General features: G+C 38.0%; 1 protein-coding gene across 3 annotated transcripts in view; it reads left to right on the top strand.

Moving 5' to 3' along the window:
* The window catches only part of PRKACB (protein kinase cAMP-activated catalytic subunit beta), a 148656-nt gene extending 134989 nt beyond the window's left edge, over positions 1-13667 (top strand). For all 3 annotated transcript variants that reach the window (XM_055585348.1, XM_055585349.1, XM_055585347.1), the window contains one exon: positions 10416-13667. In XM_055585348.1, coding sequence (XP_055441323.1) covers positions 10416-10541 — 126 coding nt within the window. In that variant the 3' untranslated portion in view covers positions 10542-13667. The remainder of the gene's footprint in view (positions 1-10415) is intronic.
* Positions 13668-17904: the final 4237 nt, after the last annotated feature.

Below are 17904 nucleotides of genomic sequence, written 5' to 3'. Positions count from 1 at the left end.
GTAGTCAAGAACAAAGTCCAGAGCAACTTAAAATAGATTTTAGATGTAGTGAATAAATAATGTGCCTTCATGCTGTCATGTCTAGCTCTTTCCCACCTCATGGACTCCAGTCTCCTCTCTCCATGGGATTTTCCAGGCAAGGATACTGGAGTGGGTTGCCATTTCCTCCTCCAGAAATAAACAAACATATCATATTTTCCCTAAATTTTCCAGCACCAATGTAGTACCTTAAAATTTATAAAAGCAACACTGTAATGTCTCATTTTAATCTTTGAAGTAATTCTATGGGATAGGTGATGCCATTTTTCCCAATTAACTGATAAGAAAATCAGCTTAGAAAGGTTAAATGCTTTAAATTGTTTGAGCTGTTAAATAACATCTATATTAGCTTCCCTGGTGGCTCAGTGGTAAAAGAATCCACCTGTCAATACAGAAGACACAGGTTTAATCCCTGGGTTGGGAACATCCCCTGGAGAAGAAAATGGCAGCTCACTTCAGTATTCTTGCCTGGGAAATCCCATGGACTAAGGACCTTGGGGGGCCACATTCCTCGGATTTGCAAAGAGTTGGACTGGACTTAGCAACTAAATAACAACAACATATTTAATTCTTGATTCTTCAAATTCCCAATTCCAGGACCACATTAGTCCTTTCAGTTCAGTTCAGTTCAGTCACTCAGTCATGTCCGACTCTTTGCGACCCCATGAACCGCAGTATGCCAGGCCTCCCTGTCTACCACCAACTCCCAGAGTTTACCCAACTCATGTCCATCGAGTCAGTAATGCCATCCAGCCATCTCATCCTCTGTTGTCCCCTTCTCCTCTTACCCCCAATCCCTCCCAGCATCAGGGTCTTTTCAAATGAGTCAACTCTTCGCATCAGGTGGCCAAAGTATTGGAGTTTCAGCTTCAACATCAGTCCTTCCGGTAAACACCCAGGACTGATTTCCTTTAGGTTGGACTGGTTGGACTCCTTGCAGTCCAAGGGACTCCTAAGAGTCTTCTCAACACCACAGTTCAAAAACATCAAATCTTCGGTGCTCAGCTTTCTTCACAGTCCACTCTCACATCCATACATGACTACTGGAAAAACCATAGCCTTGACTAGATGGACCTTTGTTGGCAAAGTAATGTCTCTGCTTTTTAATATGCTGTCTAGGTTGGTCATAACTTTCCTTCCAAGGAGTAGGCATCTTTTTAATTTCATGGCTGCAATCACCATCTGCAGTAATTTTGGAGCTTAAAAAAATAAAGTAAGCCACAGTTTCCACTTTTTCCCCATCTATTTGCCATGAAGTGATGGGACCGGAAGTGATGGGATCTTCGTTTTCTGAATGTTGAACTTTAAGTCAACTTTTTCACTCTGCTCCTTCACTTTCATCAAGAGGCTCTTAGTTCTTCTTCACTTTCTGCCATAAGGGTGGTGTCATCTGCATATCTGAGGTTATTGATATTTCTCTTGGCAATCTTGATTCCACCATGTGCTTCATCCAGCCCAGCATTTCTCATGATGTACTTTGCATATAAATAAGCAGGGTGACAATATACAGCCTTAATGTACTCCTTTTCCTATTTGAAACCAGTCTGTTGTTCCATGTCCAGTTCTAACTGTTGCTTCCTGACCTGCATACAGGTTTCTCAAGAGGCAGGTCAGGTAGTCTGGTATTCCCATCTCTTTCAGAATTTTCCACAGTTTATTGTGATCCACACAGTCAAAGCCTTTGGCATAGTCAATAAAGCAGAAATAGATGCTTTTCTGGAACTCTCTTGCTTTTTCCATGATCCAGCGGATGTTGGCAATTTGATCTCTGGTTCCTCTGCCTTTTCTAAAACCAGCTTGAACATCTGGAAGTTCACGGTTCACATATTGCTGAAGCCTGGCTTGGAGAATTTTGAGCATTACTTTACTAGCGTGTGAGATGAGTGCAATTGTGTGGTAGTTTGAGCATTCTTTGGCATTGCCTTTCTTTGGGATTGGAATGAATACTGACCTTTTCCAGTCCTGTGGCTACTGCTGAGTTTTCCAGATTTGCTGGTATATTGAGTGCAGCACTTTCACAGCATCATCTTTCAGGATTTGAAAGAGCTCAACTGGAATTCCATCACCTCCACTAGCTTTGTTCATAGTGATGCTTTCTAAGGCCCACTTGACCTCACATTCCAGGATGTTTGGCTCTAGGTGAGTAATCACACCATCATGATTATCTTGGTTGTGAAGATCTTTTTTTGTACAGTTCTTCTGTGTATTCTTGCCACCTCTTCTTAATATCTTCTGCCTCTGTTAGGTCCATACCATTTCTGTCCTTTATCGAGCCCATCTTCGCATGAAATGTTCCCTTGGTATCTCTAGTTTTCTTGAAGAGATCTCTAGTCTTTCCCATTCTGTTGTTTTCCTCTATTTCTTTGCATTGATCGCTGAGGAAGGCTTTCTTATCTCTTCTTGCTATTCTTTGGAACTCTGCATTCTGATGCTTGTATCTTTCCTTTTCTCCTTTGCTTTTCGCTTCTCTTCTTTTCACAGCTATTTGTAAGGTCTGCCCAGACAGCCATTTTGCTTTTTTGCATTTCTTTTCCATGGGGATGGTCTTGATCCCTGTCTCCTGTACAGTGTCACAAACCTCATTCCATAGTTCATCAGGCACTCTATCTATCAGATCTAGTCCCTTAAATCTGTTTCTCACTTCCACTGTATAATCATAAGGGATGATTTAGGTCATGCCTGAATGCTCTAGTGGTTTTCCCTACTTTCTTCAATTTAAGTCTGAATTTGGCAATAAGGAGTTCATCATCTGAGCCACAGTCAGCTCCCGGTCTTGTTTTTGCTGACTGTATAGAGCTTCTCCATCTTTGGCTGCAAAGAATATAATCAGTCTGATTTCGGTGTTGACCATCTGATGATGTCCATGTATCGAGTCTTCTCTTGTGTTGTTGGAAGAGGGTGTTTGCTATGACCAGTGTGTTCTCTTGGCAAAACTCTATTAGTCTTTGCCCTGCTTCATTCCGTATTCCAAGGCGAAATTTGCCTGTTACTCCAGGTGTTTCTTGACTTCCTACTTTTGCATTCCAGTCCCCTATAATGAAAAGGACATCTTTTTTGGATGTTAGTTCTAAAAGTTCTTGTAGGTCTTCATAGAACCGTTCATCTTCAGCTTCTTCAGCATTACTGGTTGGGGCATAGAATTGGATTACTGTGATATTGAATGGTTTGCCTTGGAAACGAACAGAGATCATTCTATCATTTTTGAGATTGCATCCAAGTACTGCATTTCAGACTCTTTTGTTGACCATGATGGCTACTCCATTTCTTTTAAGGGATTCCTGCCCGCAGTAGTAGATATAATGGTCATCTGAGTTAAATTCACCCATTCCAGTCCATTTTAGTTCGCTGATTCCTAGAATGTGACATTCACTCTTGCCATCTCTTGTTTGACCACTTCCAATTTGCCTTGATTCATGGACCTAACATTCCAGGTTCCTATGCAATATTGCTCTTTACAGCATCGGACCTTGCTTCTATCACGAGTCACATCCACAACTGGGTATTGTTTTTGCTTTGGCTCCATCCCTTCAGTCTTTCTGGAGTTACTTCTCCACTGATCTCCAGTAGCATATTGGGCACCTACTGACCTGGGGAGTTCCTCTTTCAGTATCCTATCATTTTGCCTTTTCAGACTGCCTCAGAAGGCAGTAAAGTGTGAGCGTGAACTTTGGGGTTATGTAGACATTGATTTTAATCCCAAATCAGCCAACCATTAGGAGAGAGAGCTCAAGGAAATTACTTAACTACTTTAAAGCATCAGATTTCTCATCCTCAACATTTAGGTTAAAGTAGAGAATGCAAAAGAAAGTAGTTTGGAGAGAAAAAGTAAATAGATTGGCTCTATTTTTCTTGCTGGTTGAGGTGTGTTTCATACAGTTGTCATGAGGTAATTTGTTAAGTAAATAGATTTTAAATCATCATAATCCCATCATTCAGATAGTACCTCTATCAACAGTTGGCATATTTCTTCCTTTTATTTCTGTACTTTTCCTTACTACAGTCCATTCCCATGACTTTAGTAACCACCTTCAATAGTAAATCTGCGTCCTTCAGGCCTTCACTTTCCCCTCAACTTCAGACTGTGCATGCATACTTAGTCATGTCCAACTCTTTGCAACCCCGTGAACTATGTAGCCTGCTAAGCTCCTCTGTCCATGGGACTTTTTAGGCACACTGGAGGAGATTGCCATTCCCGCCTCCAGGGGATCTTCCCTACTCAGGGATCAAACCTGAGTCTCCTGCAGCTCTTGCATTGCAGGAAGATGCTTTACTCATTGAGCCATCAGGGAACCACCACATCATTTTATGTAGGTTTATAATGTGATTTTTTTCCATTTTCAAGATACTTATATATTTAATATGTGGAATTTTTATAAATATTTATGAAAAATACATATTTCAGTTTTCTCCAGTTTTATTGTAGTAAAGTACACATAACATAAAATTCAATATGTTAACCAAATGTAAGTGTTCTGTTCAGGGACATTCGTACATTCATACTACTGTGCCACCATCACTGCCATCCATCTCCAGAACTTCCTCCTGCAGAACTGAAACTCTGTACCCAACAAGCAGTAATTCCTTTGTTTTGTTGGTCTTCCCAAAGATTTATGTTGTATTGGGGGATCTTAATTGGGATTACGTGTATTAATTAGAAGAAAACCAAAATCTTAAAAATTCTTCATAATGAACATGTTATATTTGTGCAGTTATTCAAACATTTTCTGTTATTTGGTAAGGTTTTAGAAACCCCTTACTTCATACAAGTCCAATTTCTTTCTCAAAGTTTTTCCTTTATAAATAAAGGAATAAATATAAAATAAAGTCCAATTTCTTTCTCAAAGTTTTTCCTTTATAAATAAAGGAATAAATATAAAATAAATTTATATTTTGGTTGTTACTATGAGTATGTTTCTTTCCCATTAAGAGTATGGGGGAGAAAACATTTCTATGTTTATTATGATTGGCCACCTTACTAAGTAAATTCTGTTATTGATTTCCTTAGATTTTACTGGAAGATCATCACAGTGGGTAGAGGTGTCATTTGTCTTCTTTTTAATATCTTTTATTTCCATTTTGTTATATGCTAGAATGTCTAGAACAATATTTCAAAATAGTGGGCCTATTGAACAGTCTTATCTTGTCCTCTTTTGAATGGGAATGCTTTTTATGCTTTACCACCAGATATGATATTAGCCGTTTGTCTTGGATAAGTATTCTTGATCAGGTTAAGGAAATATCCTTGAGTGCCAGTATATTGTATTTTATCTTCTTTGACATGTTAGTATAAAGAGTTATATTGGTGAGATATCCTAACATTCCTGAAATGAATATCCTTTAATCATAGGGTATTATTATTTTAATACCTGCCTGAAATTAATTTGCTAAAGCTTTATTTAGGATTTTTACTTCTGTAGTCTTAAATTTTATCAACCTATAGTTTTTGTTTTTCTGGAGTTGAAATTATATAGATTCATAAAATTAAGTTGGAAATTTTCCATCTTCCTTTGGGAAATTTAAGAAAGATAGGAATTATATTTATACCTTGGAAATGAAAACAAATTAATTCTGTGGATATTGGCCTCTTCAAATTTTTGCCTCTTATTGAGTTAATTTTAGAATTTTATATTTTCCTATAAAATCATTTATATACCTTTGTAATTATCACTATACTGTCTTTATTGTTATAGTATTATTAATGCTATATTTAGATGAATTAATTAGATTTCCTTGAGGTTTGTCCTTATTAATATTCTAAAAATTTATGATGTATTTTGACTATTTTAAAACTTATATTTAGAAATAAACATTTCTGTTACTTAGCCAATATTTACTATTCTATACATACCATGTATTTTAAACAATTACTCTTAAAAGGGATAGAACTGCTACTGCTCATCCAAATGATGAATCTTGGTTAAACAGCCTATCTGCTGAGAAGTAGCACAGTATAACTGGTTATTGTATTGGGCAAATTGATTGATAGTAAATCTTGATGATTAACAGAAATGAACTTGGGAATCTCTGAATAATTTACAAATAGAAATAATTCAGTACTTTAAAATAGCCATTTGTTTTAGTATCATGTCAGTGATAAGTATGTAGATAAGTACAAAAATGATAGTAAATTTGAATAGTTTTCATAGCCTTTATTCTTTGACCAAGTGCTCATGAACAACAAATAGTCAAAGTCACCTGGCAGAAAGAAATGGAAGAAAATGGCCTGGACACCTCACACTGTACAGTCATTTTCTAGAGATGATTGTCTCAATAGGTGTGATCCTAAATTACTGCCTGGCTAGACATGAAGCGACTGTCTGCTTAGCTCATTCTTCTGTGTGGTGCAGACCTGCAGGCCCCCATACAGGGCACACAAGGCAACCAGTTAGACTTCCCATTCCTACTTATTTTTACCTTATTTTTTTAGATGTCTTGTTTGTGTGTATCTTGTAATAATTTAGCCATGTGTGTAACTTATTTATAAATAAAAAACTGTATATTTATTGGTGATATATACTCAAAGATGTTCAGTTCAGTTCAGTCGCTCAGTTGTGTCCGACTCTTTGCGACCCCATGAATTGCAGCACGCCAGGCCTCCCTGTCCATCACCAACTCCCAGAGTTCACCCAAACTCACATCCATCCAGTCAGTGATGTCATCCAGCCATCTCATGCTCTGTCGTCCCCTTCTCCTCCTGCCCCCAATCCCTCCCAGCATCAGAGTTTTTTCCAGTGAGTCAACTCTTCGCATGAGATGGCCAAAGTACTGGAGTTTCAGCTTTAGCATCATTCCTTCCAAAGAAATCCCAGGGCTGATCTCCTTCAGAATGGACTGGTTGGATCTCCTTGCAGTCCAAGGGGCTCTCAAGAGTCTTCCCCAACACCACAATTCAAAAGCATCAATTCTTCGGCGCTCAGCCTTCTTCACAGTCCAACTCTCACATCCATACATGACCACAGGAAAAACCATAGCCTTGACTAGACCGACCTTTGTTGGCAAAGTAATGTCTCTGCTTTTCAATATGCTATCTAGGTTGGTCATAACCTTCCTTCCAAGGAGTAAGCGTCTTTTAATTTCATGGCTGCAGTCACCATCTGCAGTGATTTTGGAGCCCAAAAAAATAAAGTCTGACACTGTTTCCACATCTATTTCCCATGAAGTGATGGGACCGGATGCCATGATCTTCATTTTCTGAATGTTGAGCTTTAAGCCAACTTTTTCACTCTCCTCTTTCACTTTCATCAAGAGGCTTTTGAGTTCCTCTTCACTTTCTGCCATAAGGGTGGTGTCATCTGCATATCTGAGGTTATTGATATTTCTCCCGACAGTCTTGATTCCAGCTTGTGCTTCTTCCAGTCCAGCGTTTCTTATGATGTACTCTGCATATAAGTTAAATAAGTAGGATGACAATATACACCCTTGACATACTCCTTTTCCTATTTGGAACCAGTCTGTTGTTCCATGTCCAGTTCTAACTGTTGCTTCCTGACCTGCATACAAATTTCTCAAGAGGCAAATCAGGTAAAAGATGTAAAGGCATATTAATCAAAACTCGTTGAAAATCACTGGTATAAATATTAGAAACAGCTCTGGACTAAAAGTAAAGACTTATGAATTTGAAACCTACTTTAGCTACTTACTAGTCATATGAACTTGATCAACTTTCTGTTTTATAATCTGTAAAATGGGAATAAGGCTACCTGCCCTGCCTCTGTCGCGGTGTTATTTTGAGAAAGAAATGAAACCACATGCATATAATTATATATGCTGTGTAAATTGTGATGTTATTTTTTCAGCTTTTAAAGTCTTTTCCTCAGACATATTCAACACACAACATAATCTTTATAAAGACTTATTTTAAATAATGGAAAGACATTTTATTTTAGGATCCAAAGAGAAAAATGTTCAGAATTTAACACTTTTGTAATTCTAAAAGACTTTTTTTTCAAATTTCCCAGAAAGTTTGATAGCCAGATATTTTAAACAAAATAATCTTGGGAATAAAAAAAAAAAATAAAGAGGAAGGAATTAAGGAAAGGAAGATAGAAAAATAGACTTCAGAAATAAGAAACTGATAAAGGAAAACTAGAGTTCTGTAACTTTCAGTTCAGTTCAGTTGCTCAGTTGTGTCCAACTCTTTATGACCCCATGAACCGCAACATGCCAGGCCTCCCTGTCCATCACCAACTCCTGGAGCTTGCTTAAACTCACATCCATCAAATCGGTGATGCCATCCAACCATCTCATCCTCTGTAACCTTAAGTACCAGCATTTTGATGGCAGCAGTGAATTATCCTAGAAATCTCAAGTTTGTTGGCCTGTACCATATTTTGAATGAAAATGTTAAGATTAATAGCAAACCTATAGTTAGTTTCTTCTTTTAATGCTCTTATCATTTAGGGACTTAAAGGCATTTAAGTATTGCCACTGCGTTACTAATAATAAGAATTTATTTTCCTTAGTGTTTGGAAATTCTCAGGCCTTTCTTTTTCCTCTTTTTCCATGCAACCAAGCAACTAACTCACTTCTGACACTTTCTGTCTGGAGATACCAACTGCAAGTCCAGTTTGTGCTTCTAACTAACAAGCTATAGATCAAGATTCCCCCAAAACCTTGGGGTTCAATTAATTTGCTAAACTGGCTCACAGAAATGAGAAAAGTTGTTTACTGGGTGACCAATTTATTATAAACGGTATAACTCAAGAATAGCCAGATGGGAGAGAGGCCTAGGACAAGGTGTGTAGAAAGGGGATCCTAGTTTCATGCTCTGTTCAGGAATGCCATTCTCCCCAAGTCCCCACTGGTTCATCACCCCAGAAGCTCTCCAAAATCCAAACTCTTTCCTTTTGGTGTTTCATGAAAACCTCATTATATAGGCATGATTGACTCAATTACTGCCCTTTGACTCAATTACTGCCCTTTGGTGTGAGTGTTCAGTTGCTCAGGCATGTCTGACTCTTTGCGACCCCAAGGACTACAGTCCTCCAGACTCCTCTGTCCATGGGATTTCCCAGGCAAGAACACTGGAATGGGTTGCCATTTCCTCCTCCAGTGGATCCTCTCAACCCAGGGATTGAACCGGTGTCTCCTGTGTCTCATGTATTGGCAGACAAATTGTTTACCACTGAGCCACCAGGAGAGTCTAATTGAACTCAATCTCCAGTCCCTCTTCCCTCTCAGATCAGGTTGTGGTTTTAGTCACTCAGTCCTGTCCAACCAACTCTTTACGACCCCAAGGACTGCAACACGCCAGGCTTCCCTGTCCTTCATTATCTCCCGGAGTTTGCTCAAACTCCTGTCCATTGAGTTGGTAAAGCCATCCAACCATCTCATCATCTGTCATCCCCTTCACCTCCTGCCTTCAGTTTTTCCCATCATCAGGGTCTTTTTCAATGAGTTGGCTCTTCGCATCAGGTAGCCAAAGTATTGGAGCTTCAGCTTCAGCATCAGTCCTTCCAATGAATATTCAGGACTGATTTCCTCTAGGATTAACTGGTTTGATTTCCTTGCTGTCCAAGGGACTCTCAAGAGCCTTCTCCAGCAACCCAGTTTGAAAGAATCAATTCTTCAGCACTCAGCCTTCTTTATGGTCCAGCTCTCACATCAGTGCATGACTGCTGGAAAAACCATAGCCTTGACTAGATGGACCTATGTCATCAAAGCAATATCTCTGCTTTTTCATGCGCTATCCAGGTTTGTCATAGCTTTTCTTCCAAGGAGCAAGCGTCTTTTAATTTCATGGCTGCAGTCACTGTCCACAGTGATTTTTGGAGCCCAAGAAAATAAAGTCTGTCGCTGTTTCCATTGTTTGCCCATCTACTTGCCATGAAGTGATGGGACCAGATGCCATGATCTTAGTTTTCTGAATGTTGAGTTTTAAGCCAGCTTTTTCACTCTCCTCTTTCATCTTCATCAAGAGGCTCTTTAGTTCCTCTTCACTTTCTGCCATAACAGTCGTGTCATCTGCATATCTGAGGTTGTTGATATTTCTCCCAGCAATCTTGATTCTAGCTTATGCTTCATCCAGCATGGCATTTTGTATGATGTACTCTGCATATAAGTTAAATAAGTAGGGTGACAATATACAACCTTGATGTACTCCTTCCCCGGGTCAGGTAGTGAACTGAAAGTTCCAACCTTCTAATCACAGTGTTGGGTACCCTGGCAACCAGCCACCCTACTTAAGTTACCTATAGGCTTTCCCAAAGACACCTCATTAACATAAAAAAAGACACCTTTGCCATGCTCAACTCAGGAGATCCAAAGGCTTTAGGAGCTTGTGCCAAGAACTGACACTAAGACCAAATATATATATATATATATTTCTTATAATAAATCATAATATCACTCTTGTTTTCTCTGTTTCTCAATTACAGGTTGAAGCTCCATTCATACCAAAGTTCAGAGGCTCTGGAGATACCAGCAACTTTGATGACTATGAAGAAGAAGATATCCGTGTCTCTATAACAGAAAAATGTGGGAAAGAATTTTGTGAATTTTAGAGCAACAAGATGACATCGGAGCTCACACTCAGTCTTTGCACTCTGTTAAGAGATAAGGTAGAGCCGAGACCCTCCTTGTCAAAGCAGTTACCGAGTTCCTTCATTCCAGCGACTGAGTGAGGTCTCTATTCCCGTCATCCGTGTGTGCACTCTGCATCCACCTCTGTAACAAGGCACCGCTAAGCAAGCATTGTCTGTGCCATAACACAGAACTAGACACTCTCCTGCTTCCCTTTGGTTCTTCATTCTCTTCTTCCACATCCATTCCGTCCTGTTTCATTTCCATTAATTTTTCTGCAAATAGTGCTCATTTTATTTTCTTGGTGTTTCAAATGGGCAGTGTTATGGCTATGTGACTTTGGAAGGGAAGGATAAATGTTGCTTTTAGTAACTCTTAACCAATATTTGTGTTGGTCAGTTGCTTGAGGATATGCTTTCTAATAATTATTTTTACTTTGAATAGCTCATACTCAGTTTTTGCCAAAACGCTGGACCATTTTTAAAGATAGAATGTCTTTTCACCAAGGATATTTACACAAATAAAACATTAACTTTCCTAGAACTCACTAATGCAGAGTAGCTAGACCCAGCAGTTTGGATTCATACAGATCAGAAGCTCTGTGTCACTTCACTGCCTTTTCTGTCATCCTCCCCTTGAGTAAATACGTGACCAACCTGTGCAATGTGACAGTCTCATTTGCAGGAAAAGCTAATAACATGGATCATAATCATCCAGATTCTCTCACTTGGTACCAGCATTTATGTAGGTATCAAGAGAAGAGTTCTAAGATTTATAAACTTTAACTTTCCATAAGGATTTTAGACAGTATTTTAATAGAACATGACTAATGAAAGTGACAAATTTTTAAGTTTCTCAAAAAGTCCCCATTGTAAACTTTTTAAAGGAAGAGAAATGAACTAAAAAGAACATTGATGTGAACAAATACTCATCTAAGCCAAACAAATGGCTGGATTCTTGTAAATGATACAGAGGCACTTTTGTTTAGAGGTATTTTGTTTGTTTTGCTTTGCTTTGTTTTGTCACAGTTAAGAACAAAATTTGTTGCCAGGTGATTATGCTGGTGTACTGTATGCATCAGCCTGAGATAGAGGCGCTGCTGCAACTTCAGCTTTCATCCTGTGCCTCGGCAATGAGGAAAGGGGACAAAACTGCCACAATTGTATTTTAATTTTGAGGTGTGGTATTTTTATATATGTCATAATTTCTAGCTTCTTTCAGTAAATGGAATTATGATCATGCAAATACAATTTTAGTATTTGTTTTTTTATATAATTTTTTTTGCCAGCTGACTTAATAACATTGCTATCATGTGGAAATTTCAAGCATTTTTGCCCATTTCGTTCACTGTTTGTTGAGAATCCATGGCTTAACTCAATTTTTTAATTTTTTTTTTTCTTTGCTTTTAAATTTCCTGTCTGGTTTTATCTCTGTGTGTCAGTGACCTATCTTAAAACAACACACCAAAATAGTTGAAAATAAACTGTGTTCATTTTTATGATCAATTTACATGCATATAAGATGGGTTGTGTTTAATCAAACTGATCTTAATGTATATAAACACTCTGCTTCATTATCGGTGCAGGTAGGTCACTGATTCTACTTCTTTTCATGTGTACCACACCTTTGTTAAAACCTTTGAAGATGCTGAAGAAATCTGTCTGAGATGTTCTCTGCATCAGTCTGTACATCTTTTGGTTGTCAAGTGTTTCTGCATGGTCATGTCACTTAAAGCTGATACTGATTTGTTGGTCCACTTATATTTAAAATGTGCAAGGAAAATATGAAATACTTTGCTGTAGCAAATTTTATGTAATAAATATCATGTTAATAAATCTAAAACATCATTTGTATAAAATAATTTAGGTTTTTTGTATTTCATTTAGACCCAAGAACATGCTGATCATGTATTCAATATGTATGCTATAAATGCTATGGTACCTATGTTGTATATTATTGTAAAATTATTACATAATAATTTTAGTAAATCATGGGGTAACAATTTGATTATTACATTTTTAGTTTTCAGTAATTAAAAAGATTTCTATGAATTCTTAAAAAAAAAGAAAACAAAAAGAAAATCATGAAATTACTATTGCCTGGCACAAATTTGCTCTAAAATCTGCCTGGGTGGATGACCCGTAGGCATGCATTGGTTTTGAGGGCTATTTAGCCATTCCATTGAACTTCCATTTGAAAGATATCAGCAAGCTTTGTCCCAATCCATCAAGGGAGTCTGTTTCCAACCACTCAAATACACTGGATTAGAATATCTTAGAATTATATAAAACTCCCAGTTTCAGCCACAATTTAGCCAAAAAGAAGATAAAAACTTGAATAAGAAATATGTGGAACGAATCAGTATTTAATCTCAGATTACATTATTTTAAACAGAAGACATAATAAGGAGATTACATTGTCAGGAAAGGAGCCATAGACTGAAAGTCAAGGCATCTGAGTGTCAAGCCTTGTCTGTCACTATCAGCCGTGATCTTGCCCTCAGTTCTCTTATCTGTAAAATGGACGAGTTCCATTAGGCAGTTTCTAAGGTCCCTTCTCACTTCCCCATGTTTGATGATTTTTGACATTCTGAGGGGATAACATGCTTTGAAGTAAGTCTCAGTAAGCCGATATTCTAGGGCATCTTTCTTCTCCTTAATTCTTGCAGTGTTCTTACAGTTCTTTGAATATCATGAGAACCTTGTGTCTGTTCTGATTCCTTCCTCCTTCACTGATGCTAATTGATATCAAACTGTCAACCTACCAAAATGATATTGTGGCTTGTGGGCATTGCTGTCTTGTTCTGATGTGTTCCTGTGGTGAGTGCCCATTGGCCTGAAAATACTCATTGTAAACCTAAAAAAATCATTTTTCTTTCCTACTGTTTTTTCTGCTTGTTGAAGAATCAAATGAAATAATGTATGTGAAAGCACCTTGTAAACTGTAACCTATCAATGTAAAATGTTAAGATGTGTTGTTATTTCATTAATTACTTCTTTATTTAGAATGGAATTTCCTATGCACTCCTGTAGCTAGGAAATGCTGAAAACAACTGTGTTTTTTAATTAATAACTGCAAAATTAAAGTATCTTGAAAGGATAGAACAATTTGAGTCTTGGATTCTATTTAGTACCCTTATTTCCTGATTTATTTTCTGTGTATACTTCAGATGCTTATGGATTCCTAGTTCTTATGTATTTGGGTGAGAACAGAGCAATAAAGGGTCAAATGGCCACTAGCCTATTCTAACTGGGTGTTTACTGAGAAACCACTAGACTTATTCCATAGTCTCTAAAGTGTTTCTACTTTTTCCTAATACTATTAGTCTAAATTACTCATAAAATAATGTTGAAAATATTCATATTTTAAAGATTAACACTAGAAGAGCCCTCACCCTTACTTGGTAATAGTGAACTATGAATTTCTATATTTTTTTCCTTTAGAGGTGTTTTTGAGCTTCACCATTACCTCTTCTGGTTTTAGCCAGATTAATTAATGTGTGTTACTACAGTTGTCATTTACCTCAAGAAATACCTTTTTAGGTAATTAATAACTTACTATTTTTTGTTACTACAAACGTTTATAAACATTGATGCATTGTATAGCCAGTGACTGCTTCGTTTTATCATTGTTAAGCTTGTGTAAATTCTAGTTTCTTCATTTCTATATGTAACTGGTTCTAAAGATCTGGGCATATCTTCACTCCAGAACTATCATCATTTGAAATTCCCTCAACTTTTCTCTTACAAATATTGGATATGACGTTAAATACCTTCAGTTTAGCTTTGCTGAACATTTTCTATATGCCTTCTGATAAGGGTTGAGTTGTGTCCTACCAGAATTCCTATGTTGAAGTCCTAACCCACAGTACCTCAGAATATCGTATTTGAAGGTAGGCCCTTTAAAGGGATAATTAAGGTACAATTAGGTCATATGGTTGGGCCCTAATCCAATAAGACTGTGTCTTTATGAGAGGAGATTAGGACAGAGAACACACAAACTGAGGGAAGACCATGTGAGACCATAAGAGGAAGAGGACCACCTACAAGCCAAAGAGAAAGGCCTCAAAAGAAGCCAACCCTGCTGACACCTTGGTCTTGGACTTCTAGCCTCCAAGAATGTGAGGCAATACATTTCTATTGTTTAACCACCCAGTCTGTGGTACTTTGTGAAAGCAGTCCTAACAAACAAGTACACCCAATGAGTATACTCCCATGGCGAATGGCTTCCAGTCATCTCCCCTCAAATGCTTTATACTTGGCTAATACTGGCTTCCCCCATGGCTCAGTGGTAAAGAAGCCATCTGCAATGCAGGAGACGCCAAGAAGCAAGTTCGATTTCTGGGTTGGAAAGATCATGTGGAGGAAATGGCAATCCACTCCAGTATTCTAGCCTAGAGAATCCCATGGACAGAGGGGCCTGGCGGGCTACAGTCCATGGGGTCACAAGGAGTCAGACACAACTGAGTGACTAAATAACATCAAGACTCGCCATAAACCAAAAAAAAAAAAAAAAACTGTGGTCACAGACCTCACTTCACCTGCTGCTTGTTTCTATTCTTCCCTGGGGTATTGGCAGGAAACAGTAGCTAATGAGAGGGAGTGTAGTAACTGAAACCATGACTAACTCCTGGTCTGACTTACCCTTGGCATCAAACTATCCTCTTGATAATACAACATAAAATTGAACACACCAGACTCGTTGAGTTTAGAGTCTTTCAGTTCAGTTCAGTCGCTCAGTTGCATCTGACTCTGCAACCCCATGGACTGCAGCACGCCAGGCCTCCCTGTCCATCACCAACTCCCTGAGTTTACTCAAACTTATGTCCATTGAGTTTGTGATGCCATCCAACCCTCTCATCCTCTGTCGACCCCTTCTCCTTCCGCCTTCAATCTTACCCAGCATCAGGGTATTTTCTAATGAGTCAGTTCTTTGCATCAGGTGGCCAAAGTATTGGAGTTTCAGCTTCAGCATCAGTCCTACCAATGAATATTCAGGACTGATCTCCTTTAGGATGGACTGGTTGGATCTCCTTGCAAGGGACTCCAAAGAGTCTTCTCCAACACCACAGTTCAAAAGCATCAATTCTTCAGTGCTAAGCTTTCTTTATAGTCCAACTGGCACATCCATACATGACTACTGGAAAAACCATAGCTTTGACTAGATAGACCTATGTCATCAAAGTAATGTCTGCTTTTCCATACACTATCCAGGTTTGTCATAGCTTTTCTTCCAAGGAGCAAGCGTCTTTTAATTTCATGGCTGCAGTCACTGTCCACAGTGGTTTTGGAGCCCAAGAAAATAAAGTCTGTCACTGTTTCCATTATTTCCCCATCTCATGAAGTAATAGGACCAGACACAATGATCTTAGTTTTCTGAATGTTGAGTTTTAAGCCAGCTTTTTCACTCTCCTCTTTGTTTATCTCTTAATGCTGATGTTAATGCAACAGCCAAAAGGAAAGTGGGATGGGGATAAAGGGCTGGTGAGAGAAACCCAGTTGGTTCATTGTCTGATTATTGATGGGGTAGTAATACTCACAGCCAATGATTACTTTAACATGTTAGTTTTTCCTTGGCTCCTGTAACAAATTACCACAAAATTTGTGATTTAAAACAACACAAATTTATTATCTTAGAGCTGACATACAAAGTGAGTCTCTCTAGATTAAAAATCAAAGCATTAGCAGGCTTGTATTCCTTTCTAGAGGCTCTAGGTTTCCTTGCCTTTTCCAGCTTCTAGAGGCTGCTTACTTTCCACATAGAAATGATAGAATATATTTTCAAATATCTTTAAGGATACATTAATAGATTGCACTCAAAACAATACAAAGACCTCCACAGACAGAAAAGATGAAAATCCACAGTGCTAAGTGGGGGCTAAAGCCACAGACATACTAACAGGTAAGATTTTTATTACAGTGAGATAATGATACTAAATGAAAATGATATTCAAATTCAGAGGTGGTCATGGACACTGTGAACAAAGATAATTCACAAGTGGCACCCTTGAATTAAGAAACTATAGATGAAATAGTGTGTGAAAAAATACCTTTTCAGGAAAAATTGACACACAGGTTTCAACACCAAACCATAGTCCAGTGAAGGTTTTTAACTACAAGGATTAAAATTTTTATGCATAAAATTAAGACCCTCAAGGTGATGGCAGAATCTGGCTTATCTCAGATGTCTCCTTAGTTTTCGTTGGTGCCAAAAGACAGTGATGGTGTGAAATTCTAAGTGAAAGACAACGTGAGCCAAGAGTAGTATACCCAATCAAGTTGCATTTAAGTTAAAGGCACAAAGTCTCTGAGTAATTAAAACCTATGGCCCCTTCACATCCAACTGGATCTTTGAAAAAGAACTCAGTAATGAGGAAGCAGAGATACAAAACCCATGGTGAACACTGAATCTCTTTGTCATACTAACTACACACACAAGAGTGGGAATTAAAGTTACAGAACCAGATGTAAATGTTTTAAACCTTAGCAAAATTAGAAAAAGATAGCTAACAAAATTGGAAGGTAGGAAAAGGAACTAAGACTGGTCATTTCCTTATCTTTTATGGCAGGAAGTCAACTAATAGAATCTAAAACTAGTGCATGTGGTAATATAAGATAATGACTCTAACATCTCAATGATTCTTTTTATAATTTCGTAATTATTTTGTGGGGAAAGAACATTTATCAGCAGCTTTCATTTTTACTTCAACTTCTTGTGTTGAATCCAATTACGTTTATTTTCATTTCAGTTTCTTCTACTAAATTGGATTTTATAATATAAGTAAAATTAAATGGGAGATGTTCTATTAAAAAGTATGATATAATTTTTATTAAATAAGTGCTATCTAGTTAGTACCTCTCTGTGTCTCTAGCCTTCTATTTCTGTTCGCACATAGAGGAAAGCCCAGCATGGTACTGCTGCTGCTGCTGCTGCTAAGTCACTTCAGTCGTGTCTGACTCTGTGTGACCCCATAGACGGCAGCCCACCAGGCTCCCCTGTCCCTGGGATTCTCCAGGCAAGAACACTGGAGTAGGTCAGCATGATACTAATGGTGTGGAATTTGGAGTGATTTTATAACTTCTCCTTTGCACTTCGCTGAATTGCTTGCATTCTTTATAATCATAGAGTAATTCTTCAAAAATAAACATGCCCCATGTCAGAGCATTCATATCTTCATCCATTTTAAAAATTCAAATATTATGATACTTACTCTTAGCAATTAAGCCAGTTCCATCAGAGTTCAGCTTTCTAAAGAAATCCTGATCCATTGCTTTTAGGACTGAAAACAATACTTTTGAGCAAGCCATCTGATGTCACTGAAATGGCATCACCAGCAGTATCATT

The sequence above is a fragment of the Bubalus kerabau genome, chromosome 6 (genome assembly GCF_029407905.1).
Source record: "Bubalus kerabau isolate K-KA32 ecotype Philippines breed swamp buffalo chromosome 6, PCC_UOA_SB_1v2, whole genome shotgun sequence".
NCBI classification, from domain to species: domain Eukaryota; kingdom Metazoa; phylum Chordata; class Mammalia; order Artiodactyla; family Bovidae; genus Bubalus; species Bubalus kerabau.
This window is presented reverse-complemented; position numbering and strand designations above follow the sequence as displayed.